General features: G+C 46.0%; 1 protein-coding gene across 2 annotated transcripts in view; it reads right to left on the bottom strand.

Moving 5' to 3' along the window:
* Positions 1-27,864, bottom strand: part of SZT2 (SZT2 subunit of KICSTOR complex) — a 355,341-nt gene that overhangs the window by 179,835 nt on the left and 147,642 nt on the right. For both annotated transcript variants that reach the window (XM_082264795.1, XM_082264796.1), the window contains exons 27-31: positions 25,558-25,611; positions 11,050-11,162; positions 9,186-9,456; positions 7,747-7,888; positions 1,112-1,204 (exon numbers count right to left, since the gene is read on the bottom strand). In XM_082264795.1, coding sequence (XP_082120921.1) covers positions 1,112-1,204; positions 7,747-7,888; positions 9,186-9,456; positions 11,050-11,162; positions 25,558-25,611 — 673 coding nt within the window. The remainder of the gene's footprint in view (positions 1-1,111; positions 1,205-7,746; positions 7,889-9,185; positions 9,457-11,049; positions 11,163-25,557; positions 25,612-27,864) is intronic.

Raw genomic sequence — 27,864 nt, 5'->3', positions numbered from 1 at the left:
ATTACTATGTACTAGGGATCGACCGATTATCGGCAAGGCTGATATATCGAGAGCCGATATGCACTTTCCCCGATATATTGGAATCGGCCCCGGAGGTCACCGATATTGTTGTGATGTCATTGCGTATGTTGCGCCACGTGCCTCCGTGCACTGGGACAGCTTCTGCCTTCTTAGGCCACCTCCCTCAGCCTCGTCTGGAGTTGGGGAGTCTCGGGACAGTGAGGGTACACAGCCGCCACATACATACACCCACCCACAGCTGCCCGGTGCTAGCCAGCCCACCACCCAAAGGCCTGCACCAGCCAGTCTGCCTGTACCAGCTAGCCAGTCACAGGCCCTGCCTGTACCAGCTAGCCATTCACAGGCCCTGAGCCTGTACTAGCCAGCCACCCACCACACAGGGTGACAGCCAGCCACCCACCACACAGGGTGACAGCCAGCCACCCACCAAAGGGTGCCAGCCAGCCACCCACCAAAGGGTGCCAGCCAGCCATCCATCACAGGGTGCCAGCCAGCCACCCACCACAGGATGCCAGCCAGCCACCCACCAAAGGGTGCAATCCAGCCAGCCACCCATCACAGGGTGCCAGCCAGCCATCCACCACAGGATGCCAGCCAGCCACGCACCAAAGGGTTCAGTAACAGATTTGTGTCGAAAATTGTGTTTATTTTGCAAAACTTTAAATGTTCAAACTATCGGCCGATACCGATATGCAATGGCCAAAATATCGGTATCAGCAACGAAAAACCGATATCGGTCGATCATTACTATGTACTGTCTATTCCAATAATACTATGTATTGTTTCTGTACTGTTCTGTATAAACTCAATAAAGACTTTATGGAAGAAAAAAAAAAAGAAAAAAAGTTGCAGAGATTATATGTAGTGTTGTTACATTCAGTATTATTTTGTCAGTGTACGAATCTACATCTGCTCCATAGCAAACGCAGAATTACACTTCTATAGTTGATGAAGGGTTTGTAATTTATCAGCCACCACTATGGTAACCTAAAGGTTTTTAAAATGAAATAAGAGATTTAGAAATTTAGAAAATTCAGAAAGAGTTGAAATTTTGAGTTACATTAAGATAATACCTATTAAGGGCACTCACCTCTTTCCTCTGGGAGGATGGACAGTAGAAGAAATAGTGAGGGTTTGAAGACACCGTTTTGAAGTGGAGACTCCCGATGGCCAGAAATTTATCCTACGTAAAAAAAAAAATAATAAGACTGTTAGGATGCCATTGTTAGAAGAACTAGCGGACTGTAAGGTTGCATTCACACCTAAAGCCTGGTACACATGGGCTGAATATCAGTCGATTCAACAGAAACCGTCCGACATTCGGCCATGTGTACATCAGCCTGTCCAACAGAAGCCAGCCAAAAGGCCGACTTCTTCTTCGGAACGGACATGCTGAAAAAACCAACAACCAATCGGCATCTGATCAGCGCTGGCAGCTGTTGTCTGCAAGTGCTAACCGGTAGACATGCATGATGAAAAAATTAGTTTTGTTTAGATTTGTTAACTTAGTTTTCGTTTCATTACATTCGGTTGATTCGTTCAATTCGTTTTTAGGATTTGTATTCGGAATTCGTTTTATGTCTTTTTTCAAATTTTCTTAAAATTTACAGATTTTTTTTCAATTCAAAAAGATAAATTTTGAATTGTCAAAAACTTTGGATTTTTTTTTTTTTGTTTCGAATGTGGCAAAGTGAGCAAACAAAAGAAAAATCTTCATCAATTGATTACAATGACTCTAATACACACAGTCTTTTATTTCAGAAATATGTTTACAGTTCGAATTAGACTGGAATTCGATGTAAAATTTGATTTGAAATATAAATTCGAATTTTGTTTCGTTATTCGCAGCATTCAGTAATTTATATATCCGAATCTCCGAATAACCAAAAATATATCCGAATATTTATTCGGAATGAAACGAACCGCACATGTCTACTAACCTGTTGTGGTTAAACCTGTGTTGTGGTTGGGGGTCAGTCCCCTGTCTGAACACAATAAGCTCAGCAGGGAGATAGTACAGTGACCTCCTCCGTTTTTTTTTTTCTTCGTTCAAACCACCTGCGTTTTTGAGCGTTATTCGGGTGTTTTGTCGTGCGTTCTGCCTTTTTTTTTTATTAGCCAACAGGGAAACATTCCATCTGTTTCGTCATTTGTAGCTATGTTTTTCTGCTTTTTCGTCTACTTTTATTTATTGTTAGGGGGTAAGGGTAGGGGTAGAGTTAGGTGTTTAAATAATTTTAATTATTATTTATATTTTTTGTATTTTTTTTTTTTTTGGTAGGGGTTAGGGGTTTATTTATTATTTTGTTGATTAAGGCTACATTCACACCTGAGCGTAGCGTTTTCTACCGCGATTTTACTGCGATTTTTACCGCGATGTTACCGCAATTTTTACTGCGATTTACAGGCGTTTTTACAGGTGTTTTTTGTGCAGGCGTTTTTAGATTAAATAGAAACCAATGGAAAACGCCTGTAATCTGCCCAAAAAGAAGCTCATGTACTTTGAGCGTTGGGCGTTTTGCTTACAGCGTCAAAATGCTCAGATGTGAACAGGGGCCATTGAAATGAATAGGATTTGTCTTGTTGGGCGTTTTGAGAGCTGATCCTAGAGCAGAAAAACTCCCCAAAAACGCCCCAAAACAACTAGATGTGAACGGAGCCTTATAATTATTTATTTTTCTTTATTTTATTTAAGCAGAAAAACGCTCAAAAATGCACCACAAAATGCATGAAAATGCTCAAAACAGCGCAAATTGCACATTTCAGTGCACTTTTGGGGGGGAAAAGCCCTTAAAATACGCACCAATCTACCCAAACTGAGCAACAAAAGAAGTTCCAAAACTTTTTTGAGCTTCAGGCGACTAGGATTGGAAATGTGAACTAACTCCATAGTGAACACTTATTTTTTTTCCTCCTCCAGCGTTTTGGAGCTTAAGCTACAAACCACTCAGGTGTGAATGCAGCCTAAAGGGAATAAATGAAGGAAAGCATGGAAGAGTAAGGAACCTTTCACACCAAATGCAGATGGCTGCATTTTGAAATGCACTCCAACTGCATAGACAGCCCAAAATAAAGGTAATCCTAAGGGGCATAGTTCACATCATTGCAGTGCAGTTCAGTTAACAAGTAAAGACCTCTACTGTTGAAGTCAGCGCCCTATCGGCGTAGACGTAATGTGTATAGGGGGGGCGGAGCCTTCCCTGCTGCTCGCTGCATCCTCTCAGCTGTGCGGTTTCATGTATTACAAGCGTGACTACAAGAAGTTGTTTGTGAGTATCCTGATTTAAATTAAAAGCTTTATTCAGTTTAACCGCACAGAGAGCATTAGATTTCTTTTTGCTTCTTTTGCTCATGTGGTGATCTCTATGTGCCCCGTGTGAGAGTGGCACCATCGCTGTTACCTTGTCCCTGTGCATCTGCTAGAGACCTCTATTCCGTCCAGGTTACACCTGCCTGTGACCCCAGAGGGGTAAAAAGCTTGATTTGGCTCAGTGCTCTGGGTCAAACTCTAAGGTAAGAGGCTTTGATCTCTGGTGGCGGCAGAGTGGAGCACATTTATATGTACTAATCACTTTTGCTGGGTGATCACATCTTTGGAACTGGAATGCACGTTTTTTTTTATTTTTTATTTATTTATGGAATACACTTATGAATTATGGACACTTTATTTTTTATTGTATACACTGAATGATTTGTATTGTATACACTTATTGATTTTTGATCATCGTTCTATCGGAAAGCACATATGGTTTATGGACATTAAGTTTGCAATTTATTGTATACACAAATTGATTTTCACTATATACACAGATTGATTTCTGTTATATGTTTCTGGCGCAGCACTTTTTGGATTTTGAACAAGTAAAGCATGCTGCATTTTTCTGCACTGCAAATGCAGGGAGCGCACTACCAACGTACTGCAATGCGCCCCTTAAAGCCAAGAAAGCCATGTCCAAAAAAGTAGTGCAATGCAGTCCAAATGCTAAATGCAGCACAAAACGTATGCAAAACACGCGTAAAGCACGTCAATCGCACTTCTACTACATGTAAACATGCAGTCAAAAATGCGCGGTTATGTGCCGTTTCTGGTGTGAATGGGCCCTAAATATTTGATCATTTTGTAGTGTAAATAGAGCTAGAATGCCAATGGTTTGGTGAATTGTGGATCATGAATAATTTATATGTACAGTATCTCTCAAAAGTAAGTACCCCACTCACATTTATGTAAAGACAGCCACTGCCTTGCTAAAGAAGCTGAGGGTAAAGGTGATGGACTGGCCAAGCATGTCTCCAGACCTAAACCCTATTGAGCATCTGTGGGACATCCTCAAACAGAAGGTGGAGGAGCGCAAGGTCTCTAACATCCACCAGCTCTGTGATGTCATCATGGAGGAGGGGAAGAGGACTCCAGGGGCCACCTGTGAAGCTCTGGTGAACTCCATGCCCAAGAGGGTTAAGGCAGTGCTGGAAAATAATGGTGGCCACACAAAATATTCACACTTTGGGCCCAATTTGGACATTGTCACTTAGGGGTGTACTCACTTTTGTTGCCAGCGGTTTAGACATTAATGGCTGTGTTGAGTTATTTTGAGGGGACAGTAAATTTACACTGTTATACAAGCTGTACACTCACTGCTTTACATTGTAGCAAAGTGTCATTTCTTCAGTGTTGTCACATGAAAAGTTAGAATAAAATATTTACAAAAATGTGAGGGGTGTACTCACTTTTGTGAGATACTGTACCCTATCTACCTCAGTAATGAGGAAATGTGTGCTTTAAAGCGGAGTTCCACCCTAAAATTATACTTACCTCCATCTTCATACCCGGGGTCACCTGAAAAACAAATGGATAATCGCAATTTTTTTTTTTTTTTTTACTTACCATGTTTAGAAGAAAATATACTTACCTTACTTCCTCTTCCTCCCCTCGGCGGCCACAGCGAGTCGTCACTTCCTGGCTTGCGATGACTCCTGGGAGCTGAACGTCATCGCTCCCAGGAATCAATGCGGCTGCACTGGCCCCAACCTCAGTTCCGGTGCAGGCGCCATCTTACCTCGCTAAACAGCTTCTGGGCATGCCCAGAAACTGTGCAGGGATGACGCTGCAGCACCGGAAGGGACGGCGGGGCCGGTGCAGTGCATCGTGGGACCGAAGAGGACGGAAAAGGACGCAGAAGAGGATCGCGCTGGCTTCAAGCTGCCCACACCTGAGATGGCAGCGCTGGACAATACTTTTTCAAGGTAAGTATTTCTTCTAAAAGGTAAGTGCAACCCGAGACAGATCAAAGGCTATCCATTGTGAAATGCACTAGCCCTGACTGTCCCAGGGGTATTTTTATTAAAAAAAAAAACTTTCCCAGGGTGGAACTCCGCTTTAAGTCTGTAAAATATTGCAGATTAATAAAATGAATTTTGCATTTTTGTAATATTACCTGGCCAATAAGTGGATGTAAACCCCATTCATGAAATCTGACTTGGGCACATATATCTGTAGTGTTCCTGTCTCTCTCCAAAGCCCTAAGTCCCGTGTCTTTCTGCTGCTCCGTTCCTCTGTTATCAGCGTGATAACTTATGGCAAGTTCTCCGACACAGGAGATAAAAGCAGCTGAAAATCTGTGACAGGGAAGAGACTTCGAGATCGATAAGCAGGGAGCTTGTCTATTCACAGCACAGCCCTGCAAGTTTCTTCAATCATCTGCCTATGTGGAGGAGGGGGGGTGTCTTTCCTCCAATCAGCTCACACACAGTGTATGCCTAGACTCCCCTCCCACTGCTGAAACAGGAAGACAAATTTGTAACACAATGTGCACTTTCTAAAGAATATAGAAAGCTGAAGACAGCAGATATACATATGGGACGATTAATGTATGCGCGGTAGAGATCATTATCTCCCTTTGTGTGGTGGTTTCATCTTGAGGCTCCCCATCGCCTCCATCCGTTTGGACACGCTACAGGGTCGTAGGAGCAACAGCTTTTACCATATCTATTTGGCCATTCTGATTCATTACCTTAGCCATCTGGTAAGCAGAATCACTTATGGTGGTGGATTGACACACAAGCGGTGAAGGATACCACATCACGCGTGCTGTTTGTTTAATGGACTTTTCACATTTTCAGTAATTGAGTATCACTTAATTGATTACTTATCACTTAATTTTGAGGACTCTGTATTTATTTTGTTATTATTACTTTGTGGTCTTTTTTTATACAATTTTCGTTACTTCTATCATTTGAGTGTATTAGCTGTATAAATTTTTATTATTCACTTTTTTGGGATATTACACAGATTTATTTATCAATACATTTCCTCAATTGGTTATTGATCACTTTAGCGCAACCTACTGTTAATATTTTCTATTTTGTGCTATTTCACTTGAAGTTGCTGATTTTCTTTTTTTTTTTAGTCACTAGCGCGTTTATACAATTTGCCAATTTTAGATATAAACGTAAAACTTGTAGGGAGATTTGTTTCATCTCTGTGTATCATCTGAGGCAGTTCACTTTACTGGGTGTATGTGAGGGTTTACATCCACTTTAAGTGTATGTTCTAAAGTGCTGTATAATAAACATCCTATATATACTTTAGGTCCCTTTCACATAAGCGGACCGTTCAGATCCCCCTGTCAGTTTTTCAGGCGGATCTGAACGGATGACCCATGCATCTCTATGGGGCAGGGGATATCAGGGGAGACATGTCCACTGACATCCAAACAGATTTTCCATCCGTCTGGCGGATCGGATCAGATGAGAACGGACAGGCGGTCCGTTCTTATCCGATTCCCCCACAGAGGAGAGCAGGGATCTGACAGCTCCGTCTCCGCACACATCTGGAATATGCAGTTCAGTTTTGGGCTCCAGTTCTTAAAAAGGATATCGGGGAACTGGAGAAAGTGCAGAGAAGGGCAACCAAACTGATAAGAGGCATGGAGGACTTCAGCTATGAGAAAAGATTAGAGGAACTTTATTTATTCTCTCTTGAGAAGAGGAGATTAAGGGGGGATATGATCACCATGTATAAATACATAAGGGGTCCATATGGTGAACTTGGCGTTGAGTTGTTCACTTTAAGGTCATCCCAGAGGAGAAGGGGGAACTCTTTACGTCCAGAGGAAAACAGATTTTGTCTCCAAATACGGAAAGGTTTCTTCACCATAAGAGCTGTGAAAATGTGGAATAGACTCCCTCCAGAGGTGGTTCTGGTTAGCTCACTAGATTGCTTTAAAAAAGGTCTGGATTCTTTCCTAGGTGTACATAATATAAATGGGTATTAAAATATTTTTTAGGTAAAGTTGATCCAGGGAATATCCGATTGCCTCTTGGGGGATCAGGAAGGAATTTTTTCCCCTGCTTTAGCAAATTGGATCATGCTTTGCTGGGGTTTATTTTCGCCTTCCTCTGGATCAACAACGGGTATAGGATTGTGTATATGGGATTGTATGGTTGGGTTTTCAATACTATTTTTTTTTTTTTTTTTTTTGAACCCGATGGACTTTTTCAACCTGACTAACTATGTAACTTTGTCATCCGCCTGATTGATTGATTGATCCCCCGCTGAGCAGAAAAAGGAACGGACAGGATCGGACATGTGTGAAAGGGGCCTTAGAATTGATTTGAATCTTGAGGATGGTAGGAGGATGAGAATAGTAAGAACATGGTAGTAACAAGAGTAATAACAGAGTAATATTTTTTTTTTTTTTTTACAGGAATCAGGAAAATAATAAAGACCTGAATGACCCGATGAAGGTCTGGAGACACCTCACACGGATGTCCAGATTCCAGGACAGACAGTTGCAGCTCCGGATGGATGCTGGGTTCTGGGGTGGAGACCACATGGAGGTCCTGCTCGATGCACTCCTCTGTATCCACACTAACAGCAAAAAAGACCAAGAGGGAAGATCATTCAGTTAAAATGAATTATAAATTAAATATTGATAATTATAAACAAATTATAAATAGTTCTGACAACTAAATTAGTTTCTGGCCAACTGCCTCAGTGACAGTTGTTCTTCCATCCACAAGTGACAAGCCAAAAATCTACTATGACTGACCCAACGGATCAGATAACATCTTCAGGAGAAATTGGAATGACAACAGAGAGCCAGATCTTGTCCAACATCAATACCTGAACTCACAAATGGGCAAAACTTCCCACAGACACCCTCCAAATACTTGTGGAAAGTCTTCTGAGAAGAGTGGAGGATGTTATTGCCACAAAGGGAGGCCAGCTCCATACCAATAACAGCAAATGTGCGGTGATGACATGGCTCGCACCATCCAAAACCATCAGCAATGGCTGGCTACCAACCTGGAATTTGGACGATTCCTCTGTTGATACTACTATACATGATTAATCTTTTGGAACACGTGAGTGTTTATTTGGCTGCTCAATTAAAGTTCTTACTAATATTGCACTTAGAGGGGCCCCCCTGTGTGCTTCAGCTCCATACCAGTGCAGATGGTTTTGGAATCCAATGTCCAACAAGCTCATGTAGGTATTGACAGACTTTTGGCCATTTATGCCAAATTTATGCCACTGAGCGGAACAGTTTGGGTTGGTACAGTTTGGAAGGGTTATAATGGTCCGGCCTATTCAGGTGAGCGTTTCCACTGCAAGTCTGGATTATTATCTGGACTGAGCTTTTCGTTTGACGTGAGCATTGACGTTTTCCTCTCCGCCAATCAGTGGAATGTATCGTGTGACGCCAGTAGCTCCGCCCTAACCGTACCGTACCATTTCCTATGGCCCTACATCTGAAGGAGGACCAGGAATGGTGCGGTTTGGTTCGGTTGTATGGGCCACTTTCATAATGGAAACACTCAAAATAGTGTACCGTACCGAACAAATCCGCTCAATGGAAACGAGGCAATAGTGTACTCACTTCCACTTCACAGCCACTCCAAATGGCCACCAGGAGCAAAGAAAACCCACAACTTATTTGCCCTCATGTGACACTGCTCGGTGCCTGAGCAGCCAATCACCAAGTTGAAGGAGTAGGCACTAGGACAGGTAGCGAGTCATTCCCTCTATACCCACAGTGTCTGATTCAGTGGAAAGGCAACAAAACCAGTTGCCAAGAGAGTTCCACATTACCCAGAAGCAGTGACATGAAGCAGTGGATGTGTACAAAGAATAAGCAGAACCTGTGATGGTTTGCAGTCAATACCTGGACTCTGAGTGAAGGACGGACCCGTCTCTAGCCACCACCTCATCTTCTTGATCCAAGCTGCCGATGCGGAAACTGGCCTTATGTACCCGTCCATTTGGTGAGGGTCTGGGATACACCTGTGTCTCTCTGAAGCCTCGGAGATGGCCACACAGCGTCATCAGGAAGTTGGTTATATCGATCTCCTGCAGCTGCTCCTCACAATAATCCACCGCCGTCAGAAGGTCTTGGTGTGACACCCAGAGAGACTGCTGAAGAGCTTTGAACAGGGCTGGAAAAATGCCATGGGGGGCAGATTAGTATCATGGGAACGACTTCAATAAGCTTGTAGTACAGCAAGAGAGAACTCAGGCTGGGCTGACAACACTTTTTGGGATTCCAATACACAAGAGGCACTGGGGTTGACTTTCTATACACAGACCTCTACAGGCTGACTTAATGGAGCAGCTGTGCATGGTAACCAATCAACTTCTAATTTCAGCTTGTTCAATTAAAGGGTAACCACTTTTGTGGGGAAAAAAATCAGCAAATAAAGAAAAAAACAATATAGCGTATACAATCGCGAAACAAATCATATTGTAATTGAATGTTATTAAAAATGACCTTTCCTTTTCAATCTGCAGCTGTTGTAATTTTCTGAATTTGCAATACAATATGGCCGCCTGGAGCTGTTCTGTACACAGAATGTATACTGACCACACCCCCAGATACATCATTTCCTGCTTGTGTGATTAGCTCATTGATTTTCCCAGAATTCTGCCTAAAATACAAATCAGATTTCTGGCATCCCCTGCAAAAAAAATGTCATTTTTGGTGAGATACTCCCAATAGGAACACGTCTAAAGGGATGCAGGCCCTGCAGATTTCCTCATTAGAGCCCTGCAGCTGCCACAGCTGATAGATAATTATGAAACCACTCCCATTTGACCCACTCAGCACAGAGGAACAAACAATGATTTCTTCAGAATAACAAAAGGTAGGAATCTGCAACAAAGTTTGTTATAACCCCTGCAATGTACAGAGATCACCCAGAGGGGAATGTTCTTACACTAGTAGCCATGTCCCATCACAGTTAGAAACACGCCCCTAAGACACACTTAACCCCTCCCTCTCCAATACAGTTAACCCCTTCCCTGCCAGTGTCATTTTTACAGTAACAGTGCATATGTATAGCACTGATTACTGCAGTAATGTCACTGGTAACCTCAAAAGTGTCAAAAATGTCAGTCAAGGGTCCGATCTGTCCGCCGCAATGTCGCAGTCCCGCAAAAAAAAAAAAAAATCGCAGATCGCCGCCATTACTCGTTAAAAAAAAACACCAAAAATGACAAAAATCTTTCCCTTTGTTAGTAAACGTGATAACTTTTGCGCAAACCAATCAAAATACGCTTTTTGTGATTTTTTTTACCAAACATATGTAGCAGAAAACAAATTGGCCTAAAATGTTAAAAAATTTTGATTTTTACATTTTTTTGGGGGGGAATTTCATATAAAAAAATTTGAAAAATATTGTTATTTTTGCAAAATTTACGCTTTTTTTTGGTTATAGCGCATGATCAAAAAATCGCACAGGTGATCAAATACCACCAAAAGAAAGCTCTGTTTGTGGGGAAAAAAAGGACGTCAAATTAGTTTAGGTACAGCGTCGCACAACCGCGCAATTGAAAAACCCCTGGTCAGGAAGGGGGTAAAATCTTCCGGGGCTTAAGTGGTTAAAGACATAGCAATGTGCATAAATTGAAAAAATGTACTGCATGCGGTTTTTTTTGCCCTGGCATACACCTTAACCTCACAAACAGGTAAATCCTGGAAATAAGAATTACAAGCTCATTTTTCAAATCCCCCAGTCGAGAGGTAATCCCACCTTTCACATAACACTGGTGAAAGTGCTCTTGCAGCAAGTTGCAGTGGTTGACAAGTTCCTTTTGTCGGTGGTGTATGAACGGATTGGCTGTCGGACGTTCTTGTGACAGAGACCTGCGAGGATGCAGAAGATGAATTTCTGAGTAGATTATACAGTCATTAGTAAAATGATTATGCAAATATTATATATATTATATATATATTACAGCAAACCCTATTTTAAAAAAGGGGGGTAAAATCAAAATAGTTTTAAACAAAAACCTGCACATAGACATGAGATGACCGAATGAGAGAAGTCCCTCTTTGGGCATTCTGTATCACCTGTAGGTGTATGTTGGTTTCTAGTGCGTTACTTCACCTTCCAGGGCCAAAAACAACTAAAAAACGGAATTTTTGTAAAATCTTACCTGTAAAATTCCTTTCTCTGAGTCCTCCGACAGTCGCCGCCATCTTCATATTCGTCACAATGGGGGTATTAGACTTTGCTCCGTAGGAGTAGCTAGGCAACAGAATATGTCAATATTAAAGCTTTTAACATATCCCCACCCCAGGGGGTGGTCCCCTCAGTCTATACCCTCCTGCTTCCTGTTTCCTGCTTCAGTTTCAGTGGAATAGCAGTAGAGTACCTAAACCCCAAAAGAGGGGCGGGGGCGGCGACTGTCGGAGGACTCAGAGAAAGGAATTTTACAGGTAAGATTTTACAAAAATTCTGTTTTCTCTTACGTCCTCCGACAGTCGCCGCCATCTTCATATTCGTCACAATGGGGACGTCCCAAAGCAGTGCAAACATGAGGGGTGGGAAACGCAGCCGCGCCTAAAGGCAACGCAGTCTCCACATCAAGAAAGTAACCTTACCAAAGGAAGGAAACCAGCTGGGCAACACGAGAAAAAATTTGCTCAACGGGAGCAATAACCCAGGAAAAAAACAAATAACCCAGGGATACAAAGAAATCCCAAACAGCCCAAAGGACCAAAACCAGGGACCCTAAGGGACCGCCGCACTAAGAACCTTGCGGCCAAAGGAAGCATCTGCCGATGCTTGAACATCCACTCTGTGGAACAGAGTGAAGGTGTGCACGGTCGACCAAGTCGCCGCCCTACACACCTGGGCCACAGAAGCCCCATGACGACAGGCCCAAGACGTACTCAGAGATCTGGTAGAGTGCGCCCTCACAGGCATAAGGGAAACTTTTCCCCGCAAAGCATAGGCCTGTTCAACGGCCTGTCTGAACCAATTGGCGACGGCAGAAGCCGACGCCGCCACGCCCTTCCGAGGACCCCCGGAAGGACAAACAAAGAATCCGACTTGTGAAAAGATTCAGACGATTTTAGGTAAACCCTAATCGCCATGAACAGCATCCAAGGAGTGCAACACCACCTCCTCCGAATGTTTAGACTTCGCGCAAGGCGAAGGCAAGACAATGTCCTCATTGAGGTGAAATTCCGAAACCCTCTGCGAAAAAAAAGAAGGGTTAGGTCGCAAGACCACCTTAACCAAGTGATTGACCAGATACGGACAATGGCAGGACAGGCTGCCAGCTCCGACACTCTGCGAGCCGAATTGATCGCCACCAAAAAAGGTGACCTTCTAGGACAACATAGACAACGAGATCTACCCGATCCGTTCAAAAAAGAACCATGTTGTAACACGGACAGAACAAGATTCCAGTCCCAAGGAGGCAGAGGCACCCTCCTAGGAGGGACCAGATGCCCCCGAACAAAAGTGCCAATCAAGGAGATAGATGCCATAGGACGTTGAAAAAAGAACGGCCATCGCAGACACCTGACCCTTGATCATAGCCAGCGCCAAACGCTGTCAACACCCTTTCGAAGGAAGGACAACACCCCAGACACCGACCACGGGCGAGGTGAAGACCCCCTGAACTCACACCAGGCAAAATAGGCCTCCGAAATACGGTAAAAGACCTACCCCGAGGAAAAAATTCCTCGCGTCGCTCAAAGTGTGAATGACCTCAGGGGAGAGACCCCTATCCCTCAGGGCCTCGGTTTCAACAGCCAGGCCGGCAAAGCCAGCGACTGCAAGGCAGGATGAAATATCAGCCCTTGAGACCGGAAATCTTCCCGAAGAGGCAGACGCCACGGGGCATCGACCGCCAAATGCACGAGGTCTGCGTACCAGGACCGGCGAGGCCAGTCCGGTGTCACAAGAATCACCGTGTTTTGGTTCCGAGACCAACCTGCGAAGGAACCTGGGCAGCAATTGAAGCGGTGAAAACGCATACATCAGTCGGTACTGATGCCACGGGGCTACCAACGCGTCTGCCCGAGGATCGCGTGGCCCTGCCACGAACCTGTACACCTTGCTGTACAGACGAGACGCGATCAGGTCCACCTCCGGAAGACCCCACGTCGCGCACAACATCTGGAGAACACCCGGACGGAGGGGCCATTCCCCCTGGTCCAGGGACTGGCGGCATCAGATAATCCGCCCGCCAGTTCTCCAACCCCTGGAATGTGAACCGCCGATATTGCCGGGACATGCGTCTCGGCCCAAGACAGAATGTCGGCCACTTCCCGAGCCACCCGGGCCCTCTTGGTGTCCCCTTGGCGAATGACGTAAGCCACCGCCGTGGCAATGTCCGTCTGCACCCGAACCGGACAGCCCTGCAGCCTGTCCGGCCAACGTTGAAGGCAGAGAATCATCGCACGCAATTCCAGAATGCTGACCGGAAGGGAGGATTCCCCCTCCGACCAAGTTCCCTGGGCGGACAGAACGCCCAGAACACCACCCCAGCCCAACAGGCTGGCATCCGTGGTGACCACCGTCCATGAGAGAGGATGGTGGGGACAGGAGCCACCACAGAAGAACCCTTCAGGTGCGATGGCCCAACGAAATCCGGATCCAGAGATCGCGGTCGTCCGTCCCACCTGGACAGGATCTCCGCTTGGAGACCCCGCGTGTGAAACTGGGCGAAGGGAATCGCCTCGAAAGCCGAGACCATCAATCCCAGACATCTCATGCACGTCCGAGTGGACGAGGACGGAGCGTCCCTGAAGGACCTGACTTCCTTCCTGAAGAGTCCTGAGTTTGTCGTCCGGCAGGAAGACCTTCGCCTGGACAGAGTCCAGAACCATTCCCAGGTAAGGGAGACGAACCGATGGGCACAGTGCTGACTTTGGAAAAGTTATCGTCCAACCAAACTCCTGCAGAGGCTGCATCGTAACGGACAGAGCCTTCTCCAGACCCTGGCTGGTCGCAGACCGAACCAGAATATCGTCCAGATACCCTAGGACAGAGACGCCCTGGGCTCTCAACAAAGCCAAATCCGGTGCCCGCACCTTGGTGAACACCCGTGGAGCCGAGGCGAGACCAAAGGGCAACGCCACAAATTGGTAGTGATCCTCCGCTATGGCGAATCGAAGGTACCTCTGGTGACCCTCGAAATTCGGGATGTGAAGATATGCATCCTTCAAGTCGATGGAAGCCATGAACTCCCCCGAAACCAGGGCAGCCACCACCGACCGCAGAGATTCCATGCGGAACTTGCGCACCCGCACAAAGCAGTTCAGCGCCTTTAAGTCCAGAATCGGACGTACCTTGCCCTCCTTCCCGGGCACGGTGAACAGATTGGAATAGAACCCCCGAAACCTGTCCCGATGAGGCACCGGGACCACCACTCCCTGAGCCCTCAGGTCCTGCAAACGCTCCGGGGACAGTAGAAGATTTGAGGGAAAAAATCTGCGCTCCGGCCTATAGAGAAGCTCGATCTCGTAGCCAGATCGAACGATTTCCTGAACCCACCTGTCCCGAACCCGGGACAGCCATGGCTGAAGGAAACCGAGCAAGCGTCCCCCCACCCCAGAGTCGGGTGAGGGCGCCCCTTCAGGCCACACTGTTGTGGGCCGCTGAACCGGACTGGCCGGACTTTTGCTTACCAGTCCATGGCTTCTTACCAGGAGCCGTCTTAGCCTTGTGGGATTAGGGTAAGAGCGTGCTCTTACCACCCGTGATCCCTCTAATTAACGTATCTAGGGACTCACCAAAAAAGGCGAGAACCATCATAGGGCAGAATAGCCAAGGTCTTACGCGAAGATTGGTCCACCGACCAACACTTCAACCAAACCAAAACGGCGAGACAATACCGCCACACCATGTACACGTGCAGCCAACGGAACCATATCCAGGTCCGCATCACACAAATACATGACACCCTGGTGGATTTGATCCACCATATCCAAAGTCGCCTGGAGGGCAGAATCAGCCACCAGGACGCGATTAAGCACCTGCGTCCAGCTCGCGACAGCCTGGGCCGCCATAAGTGAAGCAAATAAAGCTTTCAGCATAGAACCCATAATAGAATAGGCATGACGGGCAAGGGACTCCGTCCGTTTGTCCGTGGCATCCCGGAACACCGGGATATCCTCAGCAGGAATCGCAGTGGGCTTATTCAGAACCGATATCGCGTGATCCACCGGAGGTGGGACACACCAACGCCCATCAGTAGCGGGCGTAAAAGGATAGCGCAGCTTAAACCTACTTGGTATAGCAAAAGGCTTGCGTATATTACGCCAATGTTCCTTTACAGCGCATTGAAAATCATCAGTGCAAGGAAATACCTGCGATGTTTTGCGTCTTTTCTGCGTCCCATAAGCCGCCAAGGCAGCAGGAGGACAAGGTTCATCCTGCAAACGCAGTGTTTGCTTGATAGAAGCAACCAATTCATCCATGAGTGCAAGCTCTTCAGACGAGCCAGGGGGAGAAATATCAACCCCCTCAACCTCAGCCTCCATTTCTGACCCTACAAGGGCCAGGGAGGAACGGGACCCCGACAAGGAGACCCCAGCAACAGCAGCCCCATCACCAACACCCTCTGAATCAGAGGAAATTGAAAACTCTGGGCCTTTTTGAGGATTGAGCAGCCATCAGCAATTGCACCTGAGTCGCAAGGCTAGCCACAATCGCAGCCAAATCCCCCCCCCCCAGGGGGAAAACCGCAGTCCCCTGGCTTCCCACCAATGTGACAGGAAATTTGCTTTCCTGAGAATCCATGCCCCAAAATGAGTAAAATAAAATGGGTGACCGCCCCTTTAAATAAGGCGCTGCGAACGTAGCCCACCGCCACACAAGCACACCCACATAAGGGACCCCCACAGGGAGAAGTTATACTCAGGCAAGGATACAGAGAATAGAGGGAAAAAACCTGGAGAGACCGCTGCTGCTGCTGGCCAGATCGGTGCTCCTGTAGAAAAGGAATTGCTGATATTCAGGGCGCTCCATTAAAGCCTATGGGAGGCTACAAGAAAATGGCCGCCATGCATGTGTACCATGCGGCCGGAGCGAGTACAGCCAAAATGGCGCCGTTTGGCGCGGAAACCGCCGCTCCCCCACCTCATGAAGGTGGAATAAAAATGCACCACATAGTTATAAAGAACATGGTGGACCGCCGCAGCGGCGCTGTAATGTGCCCCAAACATGATGGCATCAAGTTCCACAGCACACAGCCATTCACACACTCAGACTGACACAGAAGTGCAGCACAGCCCCCCCTCCTTGCAGCCCACAGCATGCAGTGTGAGAGATAGGGAAACATCAATAGTGTGAACACAGGGCAAGGTAACACAGTCCCAGACTGACACCCCCCAGACAGACAGGTCCCCACATGAATACACTTACCTCTTACATGGCGTGGGGGACCCGCACAGGCGAACAAGCCGCTGTACATGAGACAGGGAGAGTCGCATTCCAGGACGCAGCAGAAGGTGGGTTGAGAAACCGCACAGCGTCCAGTGAGGTAGCCACCTCACCCTAGCATCCCTGCACGGAACAGAGATGGGTCGTTCAGAAAACTCAGGAGCGGTACCTGACTGAACGCTCGATGGCGGGCTGAGAAGCCACTGACCCACAACCTGCGACCAGGGGAGTCAGCCCGAGACGCAGCCCGCATTATCCTCTTCATCCGAAGATCTAACTATTGCTGGTAAAAATAACAGCTAAATAAAGAAAGAGAGAAAAAACTCAAATAAAATCAAAAAAGAGAGAAGGCTGAGACAAAATGCCCCAGCATAGAGACATCCAGCTACTCCTGACAAGCTAGACATTGAAACTGAAGCAGGAAACAGGAAGCAGGAGGGTATAGACTGAGGGGACCACCCCCTGGGGTGGGGATATGTTAAAAGCTTTAATATTGACATATTCTGTTGCCTAGCTACTCCTACGGAGCAAAGTCTAATACCCCCATTGTGACGAATATGAAGATGGCGGCGACTGTCGGAGGACGTAAGAGAAATAGGTTTTTGAGTGTGTCCATAAGGACCTATTTACATCTCTGCATTGTGTTAAAAGGAGCCTATGTATTTGGATGGGCTTCCCAAGTGACCCAAAAGACGCATGCACTATTTTTTAGCAAGAGAGCGCAGCACAATGCATGGTATGGTATGGTATTGCATTGTAGAGTATTGTGATGCATTACAACACAAGTGAGCTGGGGTGCCATTCAGAATATAGGTCACCGCAGTCCAACAACATGCAAACCATGCAATGCCGTGCAAAGCAACTGTGTGAATCTGGTCTAAATGTCAGCCAGACCCTAAAAAAAGGTAACACTTCATTTATCTCCTCCCTAACACTGAAACAAATACACTATATTGTCAAAAGTATTGGGACGCCTGCCTTTACATGCACATGACCTTTAAAGGCATCCCAGTCTTAGTTCGTAGGGTTCAATATTGAGTTGGCCCACCCTTTTCATCTATAACAGCTTCAACTCTTCTGGGAAGGCTGTCCACAAGGTTTAGGAGTGTGTCTATGGGATTGTTTGACCATTCTTCCAGAAGCGCATTTGTGAGGTCAGGCACTGATGTTAGAGAGAAGGTCTGGATCACAGTCTGCGCTCTAATTCCTCCCAAAGGTGTTCTATCGGGTTGAGGTCAGAACTCTGTGCAGGACAGTCAAGTTCCTCTACCCAAACTCTCTCATCCATGTCTTTTTGGACCTTGCTTTGTGCACTGGCCCAAATCATTTGGTGGAGGGGGGATTATGGTGTGGAGATGTTTTTCAGGGATGGGGCTTGGTCCCTTAGTTCCAGTGAAGGGAACTCTTAAGGCGTCAGCATACCAAGACATTGTGATGCTCCCAACTTTGTGGGAACAGTTTGGGGATGGCCCCTGCCTGTTCCAACATGACTGCGCACCAGTGCACAAAGCAAGGTCCATAAAGACGTGGATGAGCGCGTTTGCAGTGGAGGAACTTGACTGGGGCCCCAAGTCCATGATAATCTTGCATTACATCATACTTGCCAACTGTCCCAGATTTGCCGGGACAGTAAAGTTTTTACTAAGCTGTCCCCGGATGGCTGTGTCTCAGGCAGCGTCCCAAAAGCTGTACTGTACCCTCCTGATCCCAGTACTGGGCCCTCTTCAATCCCCTTACTGTGCCCTACTGCCCCACCTCCCCATACTTTCCACTTTTGTGTTGATTAATCTTTTATTTTTGCCATGTTTTCTTATTGTTTAAAATAAATTTTATTGAAAGTACTAATAAATATATGTTTAATTCTATCAACTATTTATTCTTTAATTCTTGAGAGTAGGTGCACAAATAGGGGCAGGCTGGTGGGGGCCCCAGTGCATTGCTTTGCCCAGGGGCCATGATGTCATTAAGACGGCCCTGCTCCGGGCTCAGAGGAGAATACTGCAGTGAATGGCGCCATAAGGCTATATGGGCTCATTCAGCATTTGTGACCCGCCCTACACCAGAGGAAGGATATCCATGATGTCATGTGACTGGAAAAAAAAGAAGGGAAAAAAGATATGCAACAATGTAAAAAAATAAAAGGCAGCAGAGAGTGTGCCAATGGGGAAGAGATTGGCGTTACCATTTTTAGCATATACCCCATTTACTTAGCCCTCTAATTTCTGGTCCTAACACTAACTTGGCCCCAACCCAATGCCTAATACTAAATTACACCTACAAAAAAAAATGTATCTTACTGGGTGCCTGAAACAGCATCATCAAATCCAACAGTCAATAAAAACAACCTACCCATCTGCAGGAACACCTTGGGAAGGAAAAACTCACATGAAATAAATATTTCCAGGTGATAGGGAATGTTCACCTGGGATAACGCAGGTGCCAGGACTATGATCAGCACATCAATATGCATGTTTGGTAAATACAATGCTATGTTATCATCATTTAGCAATCTCATGTCCATGGCTAGCTGTTGATCACATATCAGAATGCCTAGGTTGTTGGTGATGTGATCTCTGCCAAAGGGAATTCAGATTGGCTGATCCACTTCTTCAACAAATCCTGTGTCAGTGCCTAGGTCCTCACATGTGGCCAGCACTAGAGGGAGTCTGGGGTTGCATGTTCTCCATGAAAGGCAAGAATGTCAGTCTAGACCCATTACATTTGTAGTTATGTTAAGTAACAACTCCAGGCAAACAGCTGAATATACAACTGAAATACATATAATTTTACTGCTTTACCTACCAAAAGGGCGGCAAATACCGGACAAAGTGAGATTTATATAGAAAAATCCCATTGCACAGCCACACAGGTTGCAGTTCCTGATTAAAGTGTATATATAAGCAAAACCTTTTTTTTTTATTTGGATAGCGTGGGGAAGGGGTAGACCCTCTGACAAGTTTAAGAGCCGGGTCACACTAATCCGACTCAAAGTCGCCCCAACTTCAGGCAACTTTGAAGTCGCCCGTGCAGCGCGACTTCATCGCGGCTTGCAAACGACTTCTCATAATAGAAGTCAATTCAAATCGCTCCGACTTCGCCAAAAAATAGTGCAGGAACCTTTTTCTAAGTCGGAACGACTTGAGTCGCTCTGATTAGAACGGTTCCATTGCACAGCATTGGGAGCTACTTGTCAGGCGACCAAGTCGCCTGACAAATCAGAGTAGTGTGAACCGGCTCTAACTGTGATCTGTGTTTCCATTGGTCAGATCCTTCCCTCTGTTTGTTCTGGTGACCACAGCCATTGAAGCAGATTTAAATGCAAGTGCCGAATTTTTGAGTTGTCAGAGCAAAAGGTGAGGGTAAATCTTCCAATGGAACGGATATTCTGAGGACATCTGCCTAATATAGGATTCCCCTCACTTTAGGAAGATTTCCTCTAACCACCTGTGCTGTCCCTAGGACAGGAACTAAAGGAAAATATCCCCAGGGATGCACAAACAGCAACAAAATAACCTGAAAGGCAAAAAAAAGAGAAATGGAGCTGCTCAATTTCAAAGAGCCCCAGGTACATTTATTGGTATCACCCAAAACAGAGAAAATCCACCAGCTTATTTTTTACGCATTTCAGTCATGATGAAGCTCCTCCAATCTTGCAATGCTGCACCCGGTTGGTCTGCCAACACAGTCCAGCATGCAATACTCTACACGGGTGCAAGCTGAGCAACTGAAGCATACGTATTTATAAAAGTTCGGACAGCTGCACTCTGAAAAAGTCCCTCGTTATTGAATCTTAAAAACAGCAGCACAGCAAGACACTGTGGGGCATGAGGAAAGACTCACACAGGAATTAATGATGAAGCAATGATGCAGCGAGAAACCTGTAGACTTTTCTCATGCCCCGAGTCTTGCTGTGCTGTTATGTAGTTTTATACTGCATCCGCCAAGGGGATGGAGGTGTATGCTTCTCAGCTGGTCCTTTTCAGTTTGTACCATCGCTATTGAGTTTTGATATATTAGACCAGTCATGGATGGAGGTGGGTTGGGGGAGGTTTGGGCTGCCTCCCTCCCACCTTTCTCCTATCCATCCATTAGCAGCCATGTGCTTCCATTGTGGAGACACTCAAATTAGAAAGTGTTAGGACTGCAGGTAACACAGGGGACAGTGAAGTGGCCCTGCATCTTACACATGCGTTTGCAAATGCGTGTCAACTAAACCCCTGTTCTTTATTTATATCATTTGACAGCTCTACTTGGTTGGTGGTAGACTGGAGGGTGAGTACATCAGACTGGGGGCTGGCTGGCTTCCATGCACCTCTTTTAATCCTTTCAACTTTCGTTTTTTTCTGATACAGGGATGGAGACGCTGGGCATTATCTGCTGGTGTCTCACTTAAAGTCCCACATAGCCCACATTGTTCATGGTTATGTAGTTTTTAGGACTCAAAGATGGACTTTTTTGGCAAGCAGCTGTCCAAACCTCTGTAAATACATATCACTAAGCTCCTGTTGGAGTGAAACACATATGAGGAGCAGGTAGATTTTCGCTATATTGGGCGATACCAATAAATGTACCTGCACTGTATGAAGATCAGCGGCTCCATTTTACTTCCTTTGCCTTTGACGATAATGGAACATGGACTGTACTGGAGCCAGCATTCTTTGGTCGGGTGAGCCGTGAGGAAAGCCTTGTGGTGGAGTGGCTGGGATTTACAGCGAATCAAAATATTCTGGTTTTAACCCTCCCCTACACTATCAACAACTAAACAAAAAAAAAAAAGTTTGAGCATAACACATACTTTAATTTGACTTTCTGGTTATTCAATTCAGACTCCTATGTCACCTCTCCTGTCTCAAAAGGCTGCATCACCAGTACAGAGACCTGACCCAGGAGGCAAAGGCTTGTTCATATAATGACAACCAGGGCTTTTTTTTCAGCTGGAACTTGGTGGAACTCATTTCCACCACCTCTGGCTCAGGCCCTCTGCTCCCTGCTCACCACTTTCACTTGTAAACACAGAAATCTGGCTTCTGTGTTTACAAGTGACAGTTTGTCTCCCAGTGGCTCCCACAGATCTGATCTCCTAAGTGTGGCTCCCACTGAGTGCAGGATAGGGACAAGGACACCCCCACTGGATGATCTTCCCACAAGTAAGAGAGCCAACGACAGTGAGCGGGGAGTTACTAGAGTCAGCTAGATTCTTGTGCCTAATACAGCAACAAAAGTGGGACATGTGGAAGATGGTGGAGCTTTTTAAGGAGGTGGGGGTTGCATGCAGAGGTCAGAGCTGAAGAGTGGTGAAAGACGTAAGCAGCCGTGGAAGAAGGCTAAACTCTGCACTCTGTATGCAGCGCACCCACGAACTCTGGACTATGTACGTAAGGCAGCCCTGAACTCTGCACTCTGTTTGTAAATGCCCCCCCCCCCAAACACTGCACCATATGCAATAAGCACCCCTGAACTCTGCACTCAGTTTGCAAACACCCCCCAAACTCTGCACTCTGTATGCAGCGCACCCACGAACTCTGGACTATATACGTAAGGCAGCCCTGAACTCTGCACTCTGTTTGTAAATGCCCCCCCCCCAAATTCTGCACTATATGCAATAAGCACCCCTGAACTCTGCACTCCGTTTGTAAACACCCCCAAACTCTGAACTCTGTACGTAATGCACTGCTGGTATTAAATGCCTCTTTAAAACCCTCACACTGTTAGTGAAATTTGACCACGCCCACTATTTGATGCGGTTTGGAGTGTGTGTAAAGGGGAGGGGGATTTTCAGGGGGTTGTGGTTGAGTTCCTGTACCTATTTTCTGAGAAAAAAGCCCTGCTGATGGCCCACTGAAAAGTGATCCACCACAGATATGTTGTTATCCCCCCTTGCCTGATTTACCCCTCAAAATGCCGACCCACCACGCTACAACCATTTGCATTGCAAGACAGTTGCGGCATGGCCCTATTCAATTTGAAAGGATCATGGCCATGGCAATGGCTACAGACCTGAGCGGCTGCATTTCTGTGTTTAGGTCATCAGACAAGGGGCAGTGAAACCACAGCTCAACCACCTTGTTTAACCACTCTTCAGCTGCCCATGTGAACGAGCCCTTACTAAATAGCAAAGAGGACACATCCTTCAGCACATAAAGCATCAAATATATATGTATTTCAACTGTGTTGTTGGCGGTTTGCCTGGAGTTTGACTTGAATACGAGAAAAGGACCTGCTCAGAACACAATGTAGAATAATGTATAATGGAGATTGTGACCTTGATGCATTGTAAACTTTAGCTTTTATCATTGACCATATACAGGATGTTAGTAGTTTAAGAGATACCTTTATTAACTAACTGAAATTACTAAAGATGTCAGCTTTCCTTTTCTCAGGCTTTATAGAATTCTCAAGGAATCTGAAGAAGGGATCGAAGAGGTCGTAAAAGCTTGCATCTCTAATAACTTGAGTTAGCAAATAAAAGGTATCACTTAAACTATAGACTCTACAATTTCTGAACATGACAAAAAAATACAAACAGAAGCCACCAGCAGACGTAATAAATAAAACATTGTGCCGTGTGTTCAGGTGCTGGAACCCAGACTAGCCACATCCTAGATTATAAGGAATAAGGCAATGTCTTCTTCACCTGCTTGTCTCTAGGTATCCCCTGCTGTGGGCGTCCTGGAACAAAATCAAGCGGGGCGGAGTACTGCTCAGCCATTCCCAGGAAGCTTTGTATTTTCTGAGTACAAATTGTATTTTGTGGAGTACGAAGCTTCCTCTGGGTGGCTGAAGTGGAGAGGTGGGCATGTGATAAAACAATCTCTACTTGAATCATTCAGAAGAAGACTTGTACACATTCGGAAAATACAAAGCTTTCTGGGAATGGCTGAGCAGTGCTCAGCCTGACTCGATTTTGTTCGAGGACTCCTACAGCTGGGGACACCTACAGACATCATATGAAGAAGCCCAGGGTTTGAGAAAGGAGTGTGCATGCTCTGAAACGCATAGCTACACCCCGCCATGCTCCCATTGTGAGGTCATCTCTGCCCAGTGAGGTCAATGGTTTCAGAGTGGTTCCAGTAGCGACAGATAATCTTGCCAACGCGGAGTCAAACACACCAAGCGGGCAGCTGACTAAGAGATGGGCATAGGGCTGGATGTAGTGGTTCATATAATTTGAACAACCAGTGTTTTATCTATGTGAGTTTCCAATTGCCTTTTATCAATGAATATTACTGCTCTTAGGAGGCGCTCCGCTCTGTTTTCTTCTGCAGAGATTGCTCCTACTCTGGGGCCAGCTGCCACACGTGCCACAGATATTTGGATTCAATATCAGAGACTTTTGGACTTTTCCTTTATTGTTATATCTTTCACTTGGTGGTGCCCATGTCCCTGAGTGTGCCATTCATTCAGCTACAGGCAATTCTGGTGACTAGCCCTTTGACATCCATTTGCCTTTTTTTTTTGGCATAGCTGCCACAGTACAGGTCCTCCTTCAAGGTGAAGGCAGCAAAGCCATCATCCTTCTCCTGGCTTCTCGACCTTGAAATAAAGTGATCCGGGACAATTAGGTAGTCTGACAGATCTCCCACACTGTATGCTTATTCTAGGTCAGTGACTCATTTGAATGTGAATCCATAACTGAGATTTGCAACTTCAAAACAAGCCAGCAATCCATAGTTTTCCTGTCATATATTCCTTAGGGTTCCAGTTGTACAATATTAATGTAGAGGATCCAATGGCAGTGGAAGAACACCTGGTCAACTATTGCTACATACAAAGGCAATCTTGCTCTGCTTTGGTTTAGATCAGGCATCACTAAATGGTGGACTGCACCTGGACTGAGTGACAGGTCTATTCTGGACCGTGGCCATCTAGGTGTCCTCTTCCAAGTTGTGTCTTCCAATTCTTCCCCCTCCACCGCATCTATCAATCCTCCCAGCAGGCAGAGGGTGGGAGGTGCTGCAGATCTGGACAGGGGGCAGTGGCTGTCCAAATTCCCAATTAACAAGAGGGTGGTTGGTTGAGGGGTGGCAGGTCTTGGCAGGTGGGCGAAAGCTGCCCAACTTGTCCAATTAACAAGCAGGTCGTAAGGACACAGGGTGGTTGTAGCATCCAATCACCCGCCTGTTAATGTGAAAAATTAGACAACTCCCATCCTCTGTCCAGACCTACTTTGCCTCCTGCCCTTTGCCTGCGTAAGGTAGAATTGTAAAGTGGGGGTGTGTAAGGCTGTTGTAATTGGAAGGTGGGGGATTGATTTAACGAAGGCTGCGATGTTAGGAGGGAAATGTGACGTGAAGGGGTTGGGGAAACTGCTGTAAAGGGGGGGAATGTGGTGTAAAGGAGAAGCTGTGATGTGAAGAGGGGACTATGGTGTAAAGGGGAAGCTGTGAAGTGAAGAGGGGGCTATGATGTAAAGGGGGCTCTGATATAAAGGGGGGGGGACTGAAATCACTGATGTAAAGGGAGGGGGTGTTGTGATGCAAAGAATCTGAGTCTAAGCACAAATATAAGATTTGGATCTCTGCGGGGAAAAAATGATTTACTGGCCGAACCTCAGTGAATTTTAATTCAATACCCCAGGTTTAGATGATGCAAGTGAGTATCAGATTGGCTCTGGTGGATTCCAGCATACCTGAACACAAACCATCTCATTAGTACATAGACCCATATATGTAGGTTATATAAAGTAAAGGACAGCTCCAGCAGCACACAGGTCACACACTCGTGTTCTGCACATGCAGCTCAAGCAGAGGTTACACTGTCCCCACAAGGCCACGCTCCCAAATGCCGCACCCAGCTCCCAGTTTTCTCCCAGTCCATCTCCGGCATATGCAAAGCAGCACTTCATCTTCATACTACCTGGACTGCACCTCCTGGAAGATGTCCCACGACACTGACTCTTGTCTAAACTCGCTGGGGGAGAGAGGATAGCGTTAGCAGCTCAGGGATCAATGCTCTGGGTGGAGGACCACGCAGCAAGCTGTTAGGGTTTAAAGGGGTTGTGTACACCAGCGGTAACCAGTTGTGTAATAGTGTGCACCCCCTTAAAACCTCAGATGCTAGCCAGGTGCTCCGTGGTGGGTGCCATTTTCTCTAATGAACATTTTTTGCACATCGATTGACAAGTCATTTTATATCTATATGTCTAAAATATTTCCCATACTTAGAAATGATCCATACTTGAAGATGTGCTTAACGATTATACTTTATTTCTTATAGTTTAATTAACAACCAATAATACTCCTTAACATGTCATAAGCGTCACTAGGGATGGAGATATAAATGTGTGTCTGCAATAGAAACAAAATTTAATTTGGTAAACCCACACACACTGTCTGGATTTGTAGAAATCCAAACAACGGGGCTACAGCAATCAATAATAATTTGTTTGGTTCCAAAGAACAGTTTCAGCCAGAAGCCCTTCGTCAGGCCAAATGCCGGATCTGTGATTTGGCCTGATGAAGGACTTCTGCCTGAAACCGTTGCAGGCATTCATATGTACTTTTAGTTGGTCCCAGCTGTGTGATATCTCATCAGTATCCATAAAAATCATATTAAAACAGAACTCCACAGTGTTCTGCTTTAAGGCCTCCTTCTCCCTTCTCTTTCAAGAATGTCACTTTTGGGGAGGAGGGGGAGCAGGTACCTGATTTTGACAGGTACCCATTCCCACTTCCGCCCCAACCGACTAGGAGTGAAAGTCCCCCCCCCCCCATTCTCGCAGTCTTCTAGGATGTCACAGATTCCAGAAGATTGCAGGACTATTCACAATGTGCAGCGAAAGTGGCGCAGGGGTCATCTGGCTGTGAGGCCGCAAGCTGCCACAGCTGGGTGCCCACAGTAAATATGTCGGCACCAAAAACTCGAAGGTTAGTGAAGAACTAGCCCAGGTGAGGATAGCGCTGGATCATGGGAGAGGTGAGTGGTTGTTTATTAAAAGTCAGCAGCTACAGTTTGTATACAGTATCTCACAAAAGTGAGTACACCCCTCACATTTTTGTAAATATTTTATTTTATCTTTTCATGTGACAACACTGAAGAAATGACAGTTTGCTATAATATAAAGTAGTGAGTGTACAGCTTGTATAACAGTGTAAATTTGCTGTCCCCTCAAAATAACTCAACACACAGCCATTAATGTCTAAACCACTGGTGACAAAAGTGATTACATCCCTAAGTTAAAATGTCCAAATTGGGCCCAAAGTGTCAATATTTTGTGTGCCGACCATTATTTTCCAGCACTGCCTTAACCCTCTTGGGCATGGAGTTCTCCAGAGCTTCACAGGTTCACTGGAGTCCTCTTCCACTCCTCCATGATGACATCACAGAGCTGGTGGATGTTAGAGACCTTGCGCTCCTCCATTTTCTGTTTGAGGAAGCCCCACAGATGCTCAATAGGGTTTAGGTCTGGAGACATGCTTAACCAGTCCATCACCTTTACCTCAGGTTCTTTAGTAATGCAGTGGTTGCCTTGGAGGTGTGTTTGGGGTTATGTTGGAATACTGCCCTGCGGCCCAGTCTCCGAAGGGAGGGGATCATACTCTGCTTCAGTATGTCACAGTACATGTTGGCATTCATGGTTCCCTCAATGAACTGTAGCTCCCCAGTGCCAGCAGCACTCATGCAGATCCAGACCATGACACTCCCACCATCGTGTTTGACTGTAGGAAAGACACACTTGTCTTTGTACTCCTCACCTGGTTGCCGCCACACACGCTTGGCACCATCGGAACCCAATAAGTTTATCTTGGTCTCATCAGATCACAGGACATGGTTCCAGTAATCCATGTCCTTAGTCTGCTTGTCTTCAGCAAACTGTTTGTGGGCTTTCTTGTGCATCATCTTTAGAAGAGGCTTCCTTCTGGGACGACAGCCATGCAGACTAACTTGATGCAGTGTGCGGCGTATGGTCTGAGCACTGACAGGCTGACCCCCAACCCCTTCAACCTCTCCAGCAATGCTGGCAGCACTCATATCTCTATTTCCCAAAGACAACCTCTGGATATGCCGCTGAGCACATGCATCAACGTCTTTGGTCGACCATGGCGAGGACTGTTCTGAGTGGAACCTGCCCTGTTAAACCGCTGTATGGTCTTGGCCACCGTGCTGCAGCTCAGTTTCAAGGTCTTAGCAATCTTCTTATAGCCTAGGCCATCTTTATGTAGA

The sequence above is a fragment of the Pelophylax lessonae genome, assembly GCF_965119305.1.
Source record: "Pelophylax lessonae genome assembly, chromosome: 8".
In the NCBI taxonomy this organism is placed as follows: domain Eukaryota; kingdom Metazoa; phylum Chordata; class Amphibia; order Anura; family Ranidae; genus Pelophylax; species Pelophylax lessonae.
Note: the sequence above shows the minus strand (reverse complement) of the source record. Positions and strands in the feature narration are given on the sequence as shown.